Below are 16,391 nucleotides of genomic sequence, written 5' to 3'. Positions count from 1 at the left end.
GGTCAAGTTCCACAGCAGAGCATCACTACAGTGTTTGCCCCTGCAGCAGCGTTTGTTTTGATCTCAGCAGATTACAGGTAGCCGTCTGTGTCTGACGCACTAGCCGATAACCTTTACTGAAGGGGGTCAGCAGGACTGCTGGAAATGAGGGAAAACAGGATATATTCTCCTCTCTATCTCCTCTTCATATATGGGCCACGCTATGCTTCACACACGTCACACAGGACAACAATAAAAGAGCCAGAACATCTAATCAGTTTGAGAAGAAAGAATTATCACCTGGGTGCTCTCTTATCTCTTTATGGCTTCCCCTGCTCAAGAAAATGAATGAAAAACAACCTGTTTTGCGCATCTTTGGTTGGTTTGGTAACACTAAAATAAAATCCAATCTTCCAAATCTTCCAATCAACCATTTTTGAGAAGATATTTAACAATACATATCTTGACATGGACAAGGAAGTATGATTTAAGTGGATACTTGAGAGAAAAGAAAAGTTGTCTTCATTTTAGGCATAGACATTGGAGACACTTAGGCCACCTGTGTAAAGTAATATGCATATCTTCAAATAAAGACAAGATTTAGACAAGATAAAGTACACGGTGAACAAATTAAGGTTTTTATTTGTTTTGCTGTTCTAGAAATGCTGTAGCCTGCATGCATGTGTACTTTGTACAAAATTCCAAGAGTTGCCATCATAAAAGTTTGTTATGTAAACAGCTGCGCTTCAGTCAGCGTGCTAAGAGTCTGCAGCGCTGGGCCACACTACTATAACTCTGTAATGACAGTGATACGCTAAGGCCACTATAACTCTAATGCCGTGACACGCCATATGACTGGAGACAGGAATAGGCTGCTGTCTGTGGCGAGGCTGCCAGCCGGCTGTACTCTGAGGCCTGCCAAGGGACCAGCAGGTACACACATGAAGCCAACACCAGTCATATAGGACATGCCAAATCAACACCTTATAGGACCACAAAAACAAGCATGACCTCATGTGAAAATACTCAACCTCCCATTATGTCATATTTTGTGAAATGTTCTGTGTAGATTATTTAGCAGAGTTGAAGTTTGTTGTTGTAAGTTAATTCCACATCATGAGACAAAACCTTTGAGCCTTTGGTGACATCATCTCAGTTGATCTCCTCCTGCCTTGACTCCTGCAGCGGAGCTCTCTTGGAGCTCAGACCCTTGGAACAAAAACACCAACACTCTGTTCCAGGACGTGCTGATGTCAAAATTCTGCGGCATGTTTCACCTCAAATGAACACTTCATTGGTGACTGATACAGCACTAAACACTATACCAGGCTGACAAAGGGAGACTGCACAAATAGTTTTTCAGCCAGTAAGACACAAAATAGTACTCAAAAACTCATTGTAGTCTTTCAAAGAATCTTAGATGATTCAGCTATAGTCGGACTGTACATTGCTGTTCTTTTGGATTATAGAAACACTCTTATCACGTCACAGGAAAAAACAGGTGTGATTAAATATTTACCAGTAGTTGGAATTGAAATGAAAGCTATGTGTGGTGAATAGTGAAAAACAGGCTCAGGGTTCACAAACCCTGAGAATCCATTACGTGGTGTGTGTTGGAATCAGCATGACCATTAGCATCTGCCAAAAGTCCTCTTGATAAAGATCAGCCTTCAGCTCAAATGCCATTTGTGCCTTATCTATCAGGCTTTGGCTAGCGACTACCATGACCTGATACTGAAATACTTAACAGCTCTCAACTCACCAGAAGGATGAGTAATTTTACTCACAAGACTTAATCTTCCCAAGACTAGATAACTATTATTCTGCTGCAGAGGTTCTTCCCAAGACCAGATAACTATTTATTCTGCCACAGAGGTTTGCAAAGGCAGTGCAGCTGATAGAGTCCCAGGCCAGCTGATGGTTGAGTGGGCTATGGTGTGGGTGCAGGGGCAGCTGATATTCAGAGTCCCAGGCCAGCTGATGGTTGAGTGGGCTATGGTGTGGGTGCAGGGGCAGTTGCGTGCTCATGGTGGGAATTTGACTCGGGTTAATCTCTACTCTCAAAGTACAACACTCAACAATAGTATAAAAATAATAAAATACAAAACAGTATAGAATTAAGGGCAAGATAATAAGGTAGCCTATAAATTTTTTTATTTGTTTGGATCTTTGGTTTTTGAAGATTTAATTATTTATGGCATGTCATGTCCACCCTCCAAACACACACATGCACACACACACACACACACACACACACACACACACACACACACACACACACACACACACACACACACACACACACACACACACACACTCCCTCACTTACACTTTCGCCTTTACCCTATTTACATCTGACATTTATATTTACATTGCTTGAAAGTATGTCTTCATGTACAGAGGAAGAAAATAGCATGAAGTATAAGATTTCATGACTCATCCAGTCTATTTCCTGCAACAGTCATGCCTCTGCATTAACTTGTGTTTCTATGCGGAGAAATATCGCCACCTGTTGGATACTTTCTGGAATAGCCCTGTGGCCAGTCGAAGGCTGAGCCACCCATTTTGTATTTGAGTGACAGTCTATTCAGCAACTACCGAGAGTGACGAAGTATACCCCACAGGCATGGTTGAACCAATCAAAGTTGTCATATGGAGGAGGCGGGATTTCAGCCATTACGGACGCAAACGTTGTTGTAGGAAGAAGAAGCCGATTCTGGAAGCCATTACGTTGCGCAGCTCAGTCGAGAAAAACTTACTATTTTTACGTATATTACGCACTTTTATTCTTTAAAAAAAGTAATATTTCATATAGTCATGGCATCACAAGCTAAAAAAAGGAAAATGAATTTCTCAGAAAGGGAGGTGGAAATCATTGTGGAGGAGATGGAAAAACAGAAACACATTTTAGTTAACCACTTCAACGCTGGCGTTACTCACATCGCCAAAAACAATGCATGGATTGAGATACTAAAACGTGTAAATGCAGTGACTACTTGTCAAAGGGAACTGGCTGAGGTAAAGAAGAAATGGTCAGATTTAAAGACCGAAGTGCGGCGGAAAGTGGCCCAGGCCCGCGCTGCAATGGAAGGCACTGGCGACTGCACCTCGGTGCCGGTCATTCTTACTTCCATGCAGCAGCGGATCTGTAACCTCTTGGGAGAAGCCACGATCATCAGCCTTCCCGCTGGCGACGCGAGCGCAGAGATCAGCGTTCCTGTGCCGATGAGCTCAGCGGCTACGGTCACACTCACGCAAAGTAAGTCAATTACGTTAACGTACGCTAAAAGAATAGGCTTCGCTTGCGGGAAGTGCGTGGTGAAAAGTGAGACTGCCAGTCTAGCCTAGGCTACGCTACGGCGGTAGTTCACTAGGTGAACTCTGACTGTTAAATATTTATAATCGTGCCGAATGCTCTGACAGTTAATTGCATTGTAGACCCAAGCAGGCCTAGGCCAACAGATCAGAAGTAGGCACATGGCTGGATTCAATGCCCTGTCAGAGTACCCTTACTAAGTTTAGAGCCAGCCATAGGCTAAAATATTTTATTTTTACATCTGACACTTAAAAAAACCAATAGTTTGTGCAGTTGTGGTGACGTGATGTCTCTTTGTGTGTAAGCAGACATCCAGACTGCCTCTGCGGCCTGTGAAGTTAAAACCTTAGAAGGTAAAGTCCTCTCCTATTTACGCAGTATCCTTTGCCATCCATCAGAATATCCATCAATTCAGCTCCAGATCAAATAAGAGGCAGCATGGGCTTTAGTGCTGAAATCATATGGCACAGTCACACACATTCGCTTCAGATGTTGGATAGTCGTGATTGTCATTCTTACAAGAACAAGACAACCAGATTCAGATGCCAAGTGGCATAATGTCCGATGCCAACCTCTGGAAGAGAGAGACTGAAGAGGAACCTTTATTACGAGACTTGAAACAGTAGAGAAAAAGTTCCCCAGCATCTTCAGTGTACCATCTGTATTTGTATGTGATTTGTGATTTGTGTTTTTGGTGTGTGTGTGTGTGTGTGTGTGTGTGTGTGTGTGTGTGTGTGTGTGTGTGTGTGTGTGTGTGTGTGTGTGTGTGTGTGTGTGTGTGTGTGTGTGTGTCCTGTGTGTGTGTGTGTGTGTCCCGTCCAGGTGAGACCACGTACCACACGCTGGAGGAGGGCATGGTGGAGTACTGCACCACGGAGACGCCGGTCACCGTGACGACGGAGGCCCCGGTGGAGGTGCTGGCGGCGGCGGTGGCGTCTGCGTCGGCGGCGTCCGAGTGCCCGGCGAAGCCGCAGGAGCTCAAGTCGCGCATCGCGCTCAACTCGGCCAAGCTGCTGCAGGAGCAGCGCGTCACCAACCTGCACGTGCGCGAGATCGCCCAGCACCTGGAGAGCCAGAACGACCTGCTGCAGATGATCCGGCGCTCGCAGGAGGCGCAGGCGTGCGCGCAGGAGCGGCAGGCGCAGGCACTCGAGGGGACACAGGCCGCGCTGCTCGCCCTCGTCCAGATGTTCCGGCCCGCGCTCAAGGACCTGCGCAAGCTCCTGCAGAGCACCAACAGCCCAGCGGGGGGCGCTGTGGTGCCGGGGAGCGAGGGAGCCGAGAACAGGGCCCCCACCACCTCCACCACCACCACCACCACCACCACCACTGAACAAGCTGAGGACGCGCAGTAGACTCAGGAGTGTGTGTGTGTGTGTGTTTAGATTTGTTTACTGAGTTGTGTGTGTGTGCGTGTGTGATTAGATTTGTTTGCTAACCTGTGTGTGTGTATGTGTATGTGTTTGATTTTAGATTGGTCTGGGTGTGTTTCTGTTTTGTTCATGTCTGTGGGTGAAAGTAGATGTGTATGGCGCTGTAAAGTGTGTGTGTGTGTGTGTGTGTGTGTGTGTGTGTGTGTGTTTGTGTGATAAAGAATGTGTATGGATCTGTAAAGTGTGTGTGTGTGTGTGAGAGAGAGAGAGAGAGAGAGAGTGAGAGAGAGAGAGACGTGTATGGCTCGGTAAACCGTGTGTATGTCATTCTGTCTTGGTTGGAGGAAACTGGAGTGCTTCTGTGAAGTGTTTCTCAATGTGTGTGTGTTTGTGTAAATGTATGTGTGCGTTTTCAAAAGAAAGTGATGTTGTGTGGAAGCGCATTTGTGTACAGGAATATTAAAGTGTGTGTGTGTGTGTGTGTGACCTGCTCTGGGCTGGTGGCTGTAGGTATAGAGCGGTTGTTCATGCATTGGGACTGAGATGGTCATGGAGTTTTATTGTGCAAAACTCTTGGAGTGTGTTTGGGACTTTATGAATTTTACAGCCCATGTTGATGGTGCATCAATATTTTGTTTCATTTTATTTTTCATGACATTGTCTTCCTCCAATGTTAAATAACTTATTTTTTTAATCTTCTGAACATAATTTATCAAACAGCAGAGTGGCTACGAATATTTAAATGCGAAAGGTTCACTCAGTTTGAACACGTTTGTAAGAAGTTCATTTAAAAAGCAAGCATTGAGTTTCAGTCAAAAGAAAATGCTTGCTTTGGCCTTATTTGTGTTTCAAGATGCATGGATTTTGTCAGACAGAAAGCAAATCCAAGAAGATGTGGATGTTCAGAGCTACGTACAATATCTTTCATTGCAAACTCATTAAATTCGCTGACTACCTTACTTTTGTCTGACATTGGTTTCATCATTTCAATACTGAACTACAGCCTGTGGCGCAACTGGCTGGGGCACCTGCACCGTATGTGGGCGACCCGGGTTCGATTCCCGCCCTGTGGTCCTTTCCGGACCTCACCCATGCTCTCTCTCCCATTCACTTCCTGTCTTTCTCCACTATCTCTATCATTAAAAGCATAAAAAGCCCAAAAAATATACTTAAAAAAATTACTGAACAACAGACCATGTCCAGGGAGGTCATTCCAATTAGGCCTACGTGGTGAAAAACCTGAGGAACTTAACTCCGAGTACGTGGTAAACCTACAACAAGAGCCCTATGGCATTGGGTTTGGTAACCAAATTAAGCCATACAGCTCTTCTATTATTACTCTGATTTAACCTACTCAGGTTTGTCACTGTCATTACTGAACTGCAACGAGTCGCCAGATAGAAGGGATGATGTTCTCCAAGCTATGCCACGCTACACCAGCAGAGGTCGCGGTACCAGTTGGCTTTGTAAACACTGGTGTCTATTTAGCTACATTGTTTGCAATGTTGTCCGTGTGTCTTTTCCTGTGTTTCGTCATTATAACTTGTATAGGCCTAATGACTAAACTGTCAATGTGGTATAATTGTCCTTCTATAATTTACTTTCTTTTAGCTTTCTAAGTCCTTATTTTCAAAATGATTAGGCTACCTGTTTAAGACATGCCTTTTGTAATTGGTTTGACATTTCGTTTGGAAAGCCGGGGTAGTATTCTATCCATGCATATGGGTAGAGATGTAGGATGAAAGCCTCAATTACCAGCAGGCTTGGTAAACTCCACCAGGGAAAATAAATCCTACCGTTATGACGCACATATTAGGGCGGCGCTTGAGAAGAGAGGAGTACAAAAGTCTCCCGCACATCACCCGTACAATTGATTGGAACTCGGAGCGCCTCCAAATATCCCAAATATTAGGCAATCAGCCGAATAGTAATTCACTTTCAATGTTTTTTTCTTTTGATGTCACGATGAAAAAGTTTAGTTGAATCTTTCCCCTTTTTCACAAAAGCGGTTGCCACATCAGTGAGGTATAACACTATTTTGGATTGCCTTGTGCTTGTTTTGAAAGTGTTTACAGAAAGGGTATAGCCCTATTTTACAGGCGTTGAACACACTGCAGACTTTTCCTTCCGTGCAACATAGTAGCAGCAGCGCTGTTACCCCAGTTGTATGCGCGAATAACAGTCTTCAACAGTCTTCAATGGTGTACGGAGAAAGACTGAAACAATCGAGTGCCGCAGTAGATTGTCAGTGGAGCTCTATCACTACTACAAGCAAGACATACGCAAGCTGATGGTCCCGGAGGAGGTAGGCTAGGCTGCGTTTCTACTTTTTTCATATAATGACGATAAATATGTTTGAATAGTTTGGGGGATTAGGCCCTCTTTATGTTTGTTGATAATCTGTTTTGGAAAGCCAAGAGTTATATTGTCCCACAGTTGAGACTAGACTCTGTGTCGAGTGACCTGGCACTCAGATGATGCTAATGTGTGTTTCATGGTTGTTTGGGAATTTGGAAACCTGACGCTAACTGCAAACATTGTTTGTGTTACAGGCATTCTCCGTTGGCGACAGGAGATGCGGATGAAACAAGTGATAAGACAGAAGAACTTTCAAGCCCCGGACTGATTGCTGTTGTAGCCTATAGGCACTGGCAATGCTCGTCATAAAGTTACATTTTACGCGTTAAAGCCCCTCTGTTTTACTATTTTGGTTGACGCACTACGCCTCAGCCCAAATCCACAGACCAATGGCTTTTCTAATAAAGAAGAAGAAATTTAAGTTTCAGACGCATTTCACGCTCGAAGAACTGACAGCCGTGCCTTTTGTGAACGGGGTTCTATTCTGCAAAATCAGACTGTTGGACGGTGGAGACTTTGCCAAATCGTCCTCAAGGTAAACTTTAAGATCACCCGTCATTTGTAGGCTATTCAAGTGTGAGCGAGAACCCGTGTTTCCACGGAGGCTTTTGCTTCTAATTAGCCTACAACCTGGCATTGACTATTGGTAATGTTGACAGCATGCATGCATTTGACATCATATGGGTCATCTTATAGCCTAATGTAATGAAAGCCTGTTCTTTTGTCTTCCCTCTGAAGAGTATGGCTGTGTGTGTCCTTCATCGCATCATTGCGTCCCATGGGGTGTGATTAGACTGGTTCTGTTAGCACCTGACCCATGGCTCAAGTAATTATTTTAGTGTCTTGCGCTCAGGGGTACTGTTGCCATGGCTTTTATTCAAGGTCCAAACAAAAGGCGCACTGTCTTTTCCTCTCGTCAACGAACTGACGCCAGCGGTGACTGGATTGCAAATATGAATTCCAAATACAAGAAGTACACAGCGTGTATGAACTGGAAGCTTAAATTTGCATGATTTCCCACTATTCAAATAAGATGAGCCTTTGCCAGTCTATACTTAGGAGGTGGCGAGAATAGCACTGGCCCTGTTAGTCAGGTGATGCAGTTGGTGACATCCTTAAGAGATCCCTGGTGTTCCTGTATACTGTGGTCATTTTCATGTTTCGTGCTCTCTCAGATGCTGATATTATGGGCAAATAAGAGTGTGTGTGTGCGCATGCACGTAGCCTGTGTCTGTTCTCGTGTGCATGAACTTGAGTGGTTGTTTTGTATTGTTCTGGCATAAACAAACCCATGTGGTCCTACTGTGCCCATCTTACCAGCACAGCCACAGCTGTCATGGTGGTCTCTTCCAGGTGGGATGTAGTGCACTGTAAGTGATGGACAGACACAGGGGACCTGTACACTGAAATGCATAGATAAGGGATCGATGGATACATAGATATATAGATACATAGATAAGGGATCAATGGATACATAGATATATAGATACATAGATAAGGGATCAATGGATACATAGATGCATAGATACATAGATAAGGGATTGATGGATACATAGATATATAGATAAGGGATTGATGGATACATAGATACATAGATAAGGGATCGATGGATAGATAGATATATAGATATAGGGATCGATGGATAGATAGATACATATAAGGGATTGATGGATAGATGAGGGATTGATTGACATATCAGTGATACAGATGACTTTACGGAGATGTGTATGAATACAGGTGTAGTGGTCTATCACAGGTACTGAGGGGAAAGAGGACGTAGGAGAGTGTGAGTCAGAGGGACAGAGAGTCTGGCTCACACACACACACACACAGACACATAAAGCACAGGAGACACTGGCTCTCACACACACACACACACACACACACACACACACACATAAAGACACAGGAGAGACTGGCTCTCACACTCATACACACATGCACACACACACACACACACACACACACACACACACACACACACGTAAAAGACACAGGAGAGACTGGCTCTCACACACACACACACACACACGCGTAAAGACACGGGAGAGACTGGCTCTCTCACACACACACACACACACACACGTAAAGACACAGGAGAGTCTGGCTCAGACACACACACACACACACACACACACACACACACACACACACGTAAAGACACCGGAGAGTCTGGCTCCTGTCACTGTTCGCTGGCTCACGCTGGGTCTGCTGAGGGCTTCTGCTCGGTTCCGTCTGGTTCCGCTGGGTTCCGTTTGCAGTGAGAATAACAGGAAGGACATGATGGCACACTGTCCACTGTCAGGAGTCCCTCATGTGTACACACACACACACACACACACACACTTTCTCTCATGCAGTACACACACACACACACACACACACACACACACACACACACATTCACACACACACTTTCTCTCATGCATTACACACACGCACTCATACTCACTGTTTGTCATTCATTTCTTCACTCACTTAATCTCTCTCACACACACTCACACACACATCTCTCTCCTCTCTCTCTTTTCTAAAATGTATTCTACTTGTCAAGCTCTTCATCACATAAACAGAGACTCCAGAGTGGCTTAACTGAGAGCATTTCATTCTCTGATCCTCTGCCCCGTGTGTGTGTGTGTGTGTGTGTGTGTGTGTGTGTATGGCCTTAGCTGCTATTTTCCACACTGTGCCCACCAAATGGGTTGATTGTGGTGTTGGAGAGAGTGTTAAGAAGTCCCTTGCACCTAAACATAACACAGAGCCAGGCCCCCTTAGGGAGAGCCAGGGAGAGACTGGGCACTGGCAGGGTCTCATTCACACACACACACACACACACACACACACACACACACGGAGGAGGAGGAGGAGGAGGAGGAGGTGGAGGAGAGTGAGAGTGTGTTGTAGTTGGGATGTGCACTGTTGTAGTCGGGGCGCTCCAGAGGAGTGTGTGTTGTTGTCGGGGTGCACGGGAGGAGTGTGTGTTGTTGTCGGGGTGCACAGGAGGAGTGTGTGTTGTTGTCGGGGTGCACTAGAGGAGTGTGTGTTGTTGTCGGGGTGCACGGGAGGAGTGTGTGTTGTTGTCGGGGTGCACAGGAGGAGTGTGTGTTGTTGTCGGGGTGCGCGGGAGGAGTGTGTGTTGTTGTCGGGGTGCGCGGGAGGAGTGTGTGTTGTTGTCGGGGTGCGCGGGAGGAGTGTGTGTTGTTGTCGGGGCACAGGAGGAGTGTGTGTTGTTGTCGGGGCACAGGAGGAGTGTGTGTTGTTGTCGGGGTGCACTAGAGGAGTGTGTGTTGTTGTCGGGGTGCACGGGAGGAGTGTGTGTAGTTGTCGGGGTGCACAGGAGGAGTGTGTGTTGTTGTCGGGGTGCACAGGAGGAGTGTGTGTTGTTGTCGGGGTGCACAGGAGGAGTGTGTGTTGTTGTCGGGGTGCACGGGAGGAGTGTGTGTTGTTGTCGGGGTGCACAGGAGGAGTGTGTGTTGTTGTCCAGGTGCACAGGAGGAGTGTGTGTTGTTGTCGGGGTGCACGGGAGGAGTGTGTGTTGTTGTCGGGGTGCACAGGAGGAGTGTGTGTTGTTGTCGGGGTGCTAGAGGAGTGTGTGTTGTTGTCGGGGTGCGCGGGAGGAGTGTGTGTTGTTGTCGGGGTGCACAGGAGGAGTGTGTGTTGTTGTCGGGGTGCACTAGAGGAGTGTGTGTTGTCGGGGTGCACAGGAGGAGTGTGTGTTGTTGTCGGGGTGCTAGAGGAGTGTGTGTTGTTGTCGGGGTGCGCGGGAGGAGTGTGTGTTGTTGTCGGGGTGCACAGGAGGAGTGTGTGTTGTTGTCGGGGTGCACTAGAGGAGTGTGTGTTGTCGGGGTGCACAGGAGGAGTGTGTGTTGTTGTCGGGGTGCACTAGAGGAGTGTGTGTTGTCGGGGTGCACAGGAGGAGTGTGTGTTGTTGTCGGGGTGCACGGGAGGAGTGTGTGTTGTTGTCGGGGTGCACGCCGCAGCTCCTTATTGTTGTGTTGTGGTTTGGGGCTCCCCTCCCCCCTCGGCTGCTGCTGCACTCAAACCTCTCTTTGTCACCCGGGCGCTCTCTTTCTCTCTTTCTCTCTTTCTCTCTTTCTCTCGCTGGGAATCCACCGCACCAAACCTGATCTATTCATCTCTCTCTGTTACTCTACCACGACCGCACCAGACCTGATTACCTTTGCCAAGGAGGTTATGTTTTCATCGGGGTCTGTTTGTTTGTTTGTTTGTCTGTTTGTCTGTTTGTTAGCAAGATAACTCGACTTGACTTGACTTGACATTACATTTTGGGAGTGACGTGACCCGAATCCTTATGTTTTTGCCTGGCGGAGGTCTGCGCTCTCGGAGTGCTTCTCTAGTTTCTTGATCTCTTTCTGTTGCTTTAGCACTGGTCAGTGCCGCCACTGGCCTGCTGCTGCTTCTGGTGGGTATTTTTTTTTTTTAAAGTATATTTTTTGGCCTTTTTGCCTTTATTATGATAGGACAGTGAAGAGGTAGACAGGAAACAAGTGGGAGAGAGAGAGATGGGGTGGAATCGGGATATGACCGCAGGCCGGATTCGAGTCCCCGTGGGCACTCGAACCCGTAAATGGTATGAACGCTGTAGCCTGCTGCGCCACAGCGCCCCCCTGGTGGGTATTTTTTAATGTGTCCCCGGGCTCGCTACGAGGGCCTGCTGGACAGAGTGTATTGGTGAGCGTGTAGCTAGTGGAAGGGCCTGCTGGACAGAGTGCATTGTTGAGCGTGTAGCTGGTGGAAGGTCAGGCTTTGTTGGCTGGGTCCCAGTTGGTGTGGTGGCTGTGTGTGTGTGTGTGTGTGTGTGTGTGGTGGCGGTGTTTACCTTGGGCTGTGAAAACAGGAAGATGAGACGAGGAGAGGAGAGGCCTGCTGGACCTGGGGGATGTGCTCGGGAAATGGTGTCACTGTACACACACACACACACACACACACACACACACACACACACACACTCACACACACATTTGCAATCACATACACACACACTCTCGCACATACACACACACAAACACACACAATCGCTCATACACACACACACACACACACACACACACATACACGGACAGAGCTCAGTGGTGGGATGGGCAGGAATCGCACTGGTGCAGGGGTGTGTGAAGTCACACTGACTCAGCAGATGAAAGCTCATAGTAATGAAGTGTGTGTGTGTGTGTGTGTGTGTGTGTTTCCCAGAGCTCCTGTAGGTGTGTGTGTTTTTGTGTGTGTGTGTGTGTGTGTTTCTTGTCTCTGTGTGTGTGTGTGTGGACTTTCCTTTAGTTTTTATTTACCTCTGTAGTTCTGGCTCAGGTGTGTGTGTGTGTGTGTGTGTGTGTGTGTGTGTGGCATCAGTTCTCCGTGGTCTGCCCAGGGGGCGTGTCCTGATGGCCACACACGTTGCGTGTGCCGAGCGGCTGGAGATATTTTGGAGCACATGTGGTCACCCCATAATGACCTGTCCCTGAGCTTGTCTCATCCACAGCCTCTCATTTCACCAGACACACACACACACACACACACACACACACACACACACACTCCTCTACAGCCTCTCATTTCACCAGACACACACACACACACTCTCTACAGCCTCTCATTTCACCAGAGCATTTTCACGAGTTCCCCTCATTAAGATGTTGCCAGCATGCTGCGTTCTCTTACACCTCCCTCTCCCGCTACAGCACAGCGCTGCGTTCCCTTACACCTCCCTCTACAGCACAGCGCTGCGTTCCCTTACACCTCCCTCTACAGCGCTGCGTTCCCTTACACCTCCCTCTACAGCGCTGCGCTGCGTTCCCTTACACCTCCCTCTACAGCGCTGCGTTCCCTTACACTTCCCTCTACAGCGCTGCGTTCCCTTACACCTCCCTCTCCCTCTACAGCACAGCGCTGCGTTCCCTTACACCTCCCTCTACAGCACAGCGCTGCGTTCCCTTACACTTCCCTCTACAGCGCTGCGTTCCCTTACACCTCCCTCTACAGCACAGCGCTGCGTTCCCTTACTCCTCCCTCTACAGCACAGCACTGCGTTCCCTTACACCTCCCTCTACAGCGCTGCGTTCCCTTACACCTCCCTCTACAGCACAGCGCTGCGTTCCCTTACACCTCCCTCTACAGCGCTGCGTTCCCTTACACCTCCCTCACTACAGCACAGCGCTGCGTTCCCTTACACCTCCCTCTACAGCGCAGCGCTGCGTTCCCTTACACCTCCCTCTACAGCGCTGCGCTGCGTTCCCTTACACCTCCCTCTACAGCGCTGCGTTCCCTTACACCTCCTTCTACAGCGCTGTGCTGCGTTCCCTTACACCTCCCTCTACAGCACGGTGGCACGGGACAGCGCAGCGCAGCTTTTTCTCAGAGAAGTCGTGGGAGGCGTAGAATCCGCCGGATTATTTTAGGAATTTGCGTTGGAATGCGGTGGCAGTGCCATGGCGATGGAGGAGAGGGATTAGAGAGGTTGCATGTGAAAATGAGAGAGGAGAGAGGAGGAGAGGTTGCATGTAAAAATAGTAGATGAAGAGAGAGGAGAGGTTGCATGTAAAAACAGGAGAGGAGGAGGAAGATGAGAGGTTGCATGTAAAAATAGGAGAGAAAAAGAGCTTTTCTTTTCTGAACTCACTCTTTATTTACCAGATTCATCTCTACTGCCTTGTGGTCCACTGATCACTACACAGGGATGAGTGTACTGTGTGCTGTGGTCCACTGATCACTACACAGGGATGAGTGTACTTTGTGCTGTGGTCCACTGATCACTACACAGGGAAGCGCATACTCTCAGGGTTCCTGGATCACTACACAGGGAAGTGTAGAGACTATACCATTTGCTTAATTGAATTAACATAATGACGGCGTTGTTAGAATAGAGATGTGGACAATTGTAAATGCCATTACACTAATGAGGCTTTAAATTGCGTACCTGTGAAATTGGGAGCGCGGGGACCAGTGCTGTTGATGGACTGAAATGTTTGTGCAGGTCAAGCCATAAAGGAGAAGGCACTAGCAACACAGAGGGATTACAGAGAGCACTCGTAGGCTTGTTTAGAAAATGCTTTTGAAACGAATAACTGACCCAAGCTGGAAATTCCAGCTCCACACGACCTCCTTGGACACCCCTCCGAGTGTGTGTTGGGCTCAGACACGTTCCCCTCCCAGTGTGTGTTTTGTTAGGACACGTTCCTCTTGAACATCCCCCCCGCCGAGTGTGGGTTGGACTGGGACTCTGTTCAAAGTCTTGTCCTGATGCAAGTGTTTTTTTGTCCCTCCTGGGTCTGGTCCATAGCCCCTACACCCCACACTCTCCTGGGTCTGGTCCATAGCCCCTACCCTGCCCTCAGCACACTCTCCTGGGTCTGGTCCATAGTGTGTGTGTGTGTGTGTGTGTGTGTGTGTGTGTGTGTGTGTGTGTGTGTGTGCGCGTGTGTGTGCGCCCTTACCCTGCCCACACCACACTCTCTGGGTCTGGTCCATAGTGTGTGTGTGTGTGTGTGTGTGTGTGTGTGTGTGTGTGTGTGTGTGTGTGTGTGTGTGTGTGTGTGTGTGTGTGTGTGTGTGTGTGTGTGTGTGTGTGTGTGTGTGTGTGTGTGTGTGTGTGTGTGCGCGCTCCTACCCTGCCTCAGCACGCCTGCTCTCCGTGGGGTCCTGGAGGCCTTGGGGCACACACACACAGTCCAGCGCGGGACAATAGCCATTGTGGAGGTGCGGCCCACACTGACATGCTGTTGAAAAGCACATCCAGTCGCCGTGCCTCTCTCTGTGTGGGAGGGTTCTCTTAAAGTGGGTTTTACGAGCGATGTGGTGCATTGTGGGACATGGGCACACGATCCTTAAAGAGGAACTATGCAGGATTGGCGATTTCATCTCTGGTACGGTTTCGTTGTTCGTTTTCGCTCGTTTTATACTTGCATTTTCTCTGCAGAGCTTCCCCGACAGCTTTAGCGTGTATATTTATACATGTATAGGCTATATTTAAATATATTAATTGCAAGCGTGGTTCTTCGTCTCAGACTTCCAGATGTAAACAAAGAGCGATCGTCTCCTGCAGAAAGTTGCATAGGGTCTCTTTAAAGCTCAGCTAAGTGGGTTTGAAGAGCGATGTGGTGCATTGTGGGACATGGGCACACGATCCTTAAAGCTCAGCTAAGTGGGTTTGAAGAGCGATGTGGTGCATTGTGGGACATGGGCACACGATCCTTAAAGCTCAGCTAAGTGGGTGGTACTGTAGTGCACTCGCTCATTGTGAATTCTGGAGTAGATTTCAGACTGAGTAGTAAGTTTACTTCACAGGGTGTTCTTCTGCGCACTTTAGAGCAGACTTACTAAAGCATTGCAGTTTTGTGTGTGTGTGTGTGTGTGTGTCCATACGCGTGTCCATCTGGTATGAATGTATGTATGTACATGTGTGTGTACGCTTGTGTATGCATGTGTGTATGTGTGTGTCCATCTGGACGTGTGTGTGTGTGTGTGTGTGTGTGTGTGTGTGTGTGTGTGTGTGTGTGTACGCTGTGCTGCTATTTTCCTCATGTCTCCCTGACCCAGTACGCTGTCCCATCCAACGTGTTCGGAAGCTTTGATTTTTCCCAGGCCACATATAGTGCTGTTTAATCTATGGCTGTGTGTGTGTGTGTGTGTGTGTGTGTGTGTGTGTGTGTGTGTGTGTGTGTGCATGTGTCCATATTAATCTATGGCTGTGTGTGTGTGTGTGTGTGTCCATATTAATCTATGTGTGTGTATGGGGCAGGCACGTGAGCTTAAGTCTGTGTTTGGCAGCAGAGTTTGTTCTTGATGAAAACATGCTGGAATGATGAAAGATTAAAATGCCTCTGAAGTGAAACTGTTTCATTAAACTGCAGCTTCATAATGCTTGTAAAGAGGGGGCTGTAAATAGCGTGTCATGTTTTTCAGAGATGAAGGACTGAAATAAAAAGATCTAAAAGCTTATCTTTGAGGCTTATAACTGTAGTTCATCATTGGTTACTTGGGAGTTTTTCTTATTTGTAGATTGACTGTACAAAACAAACTGTCCCTGTGTGTGTGTGTGTGTGTGTGTGTGTGTTGGTGAGTTGAAGCGGACTTTAGTGCTGGAACAGGTGGCTTGAACAGTTCTGCTCTAAGTCTGGAATGTGTTGTGCCAGTGAGAACAGTTTGGAGAGCAGAGAGAATTAGTGTGTGTGTGTGTGTGTGTGTGTGTGTGTGTGTGAGAGAGAGTGAATGTGAACGTGTTGAACGTGTGAGAATGGTGTAGAGAGTAGAGAAAGTTCTCGTCCTCTCAGTGTGACTGAATAACAACACACACACACACACACACACACACACACACACACACACACCCGCTAGGCCTCTGATGGCGTGTTGTG

The 16,391-nt window shown here is 47.6% G+C and overlaps 1 protein-coding gene across 3 annotated transcripts; it reads left to right on the top strand.

The window, feature by feature from the left end:
- Nucleotides 1-2,674: 2,674 nt before the first annotated feature.
- On the top strand, nucleotides 2,675-5,627 carry LOC134088385 (nuclear apoptosis-inducing factor 1-like). Of its 3 annotated transcripts, none has more exons than XM_062542324.1 (3): nucleotides 2,675-3,238; nucleotides 3,604-3,648; nucleotides 4,118-5,627. In XM_062542324.1, exons 1-3 carry the CDS (start codon nucleotides 2,797-2,799, stop codon nucleotides 4,648-4,650), a joined length of 1,020 nt encoding a protein of 339 aa, XP_062398308.1. In that variant the 5' UTR covers nucleotides 2,675-2,796; the 3' UTR covers nucleotides 4,651-5,627. The 3 variants fall into 3 exon arrangements, with proteins under 3 accessions (XP_062398308.1, XP_062398307.1, XP_062398309.1); XM_062542323.1 differs by having other exon boundaries at nucleotides 3,601-3,648; XM_062542325.1 differs by lacking the exon at nucleotides 3,604-3,648.
- Nucleotides 5,628-16,391: the final 10,764 nt, after the last annotated feature.

The sequence above is a fragment of the Sardina pilchardus genome, chromosome 8 (assembly GCF_963854185.1).
Source record: "Sardina pilchardus chromosome 8, fSarPil1.1, whole genome shotgun sequence".
NCBI classification, from domain to species: Eukaryota; Metazoa; Chordata; class Actinopteri; order Clupeiformes; family Clupeidae; genus Sardina; species Sardina pilchardus.
Note: the sequence above shows the minus strand (reverse complement) of the source record. Positions and strands in the feature narration are given on the sequence as shown.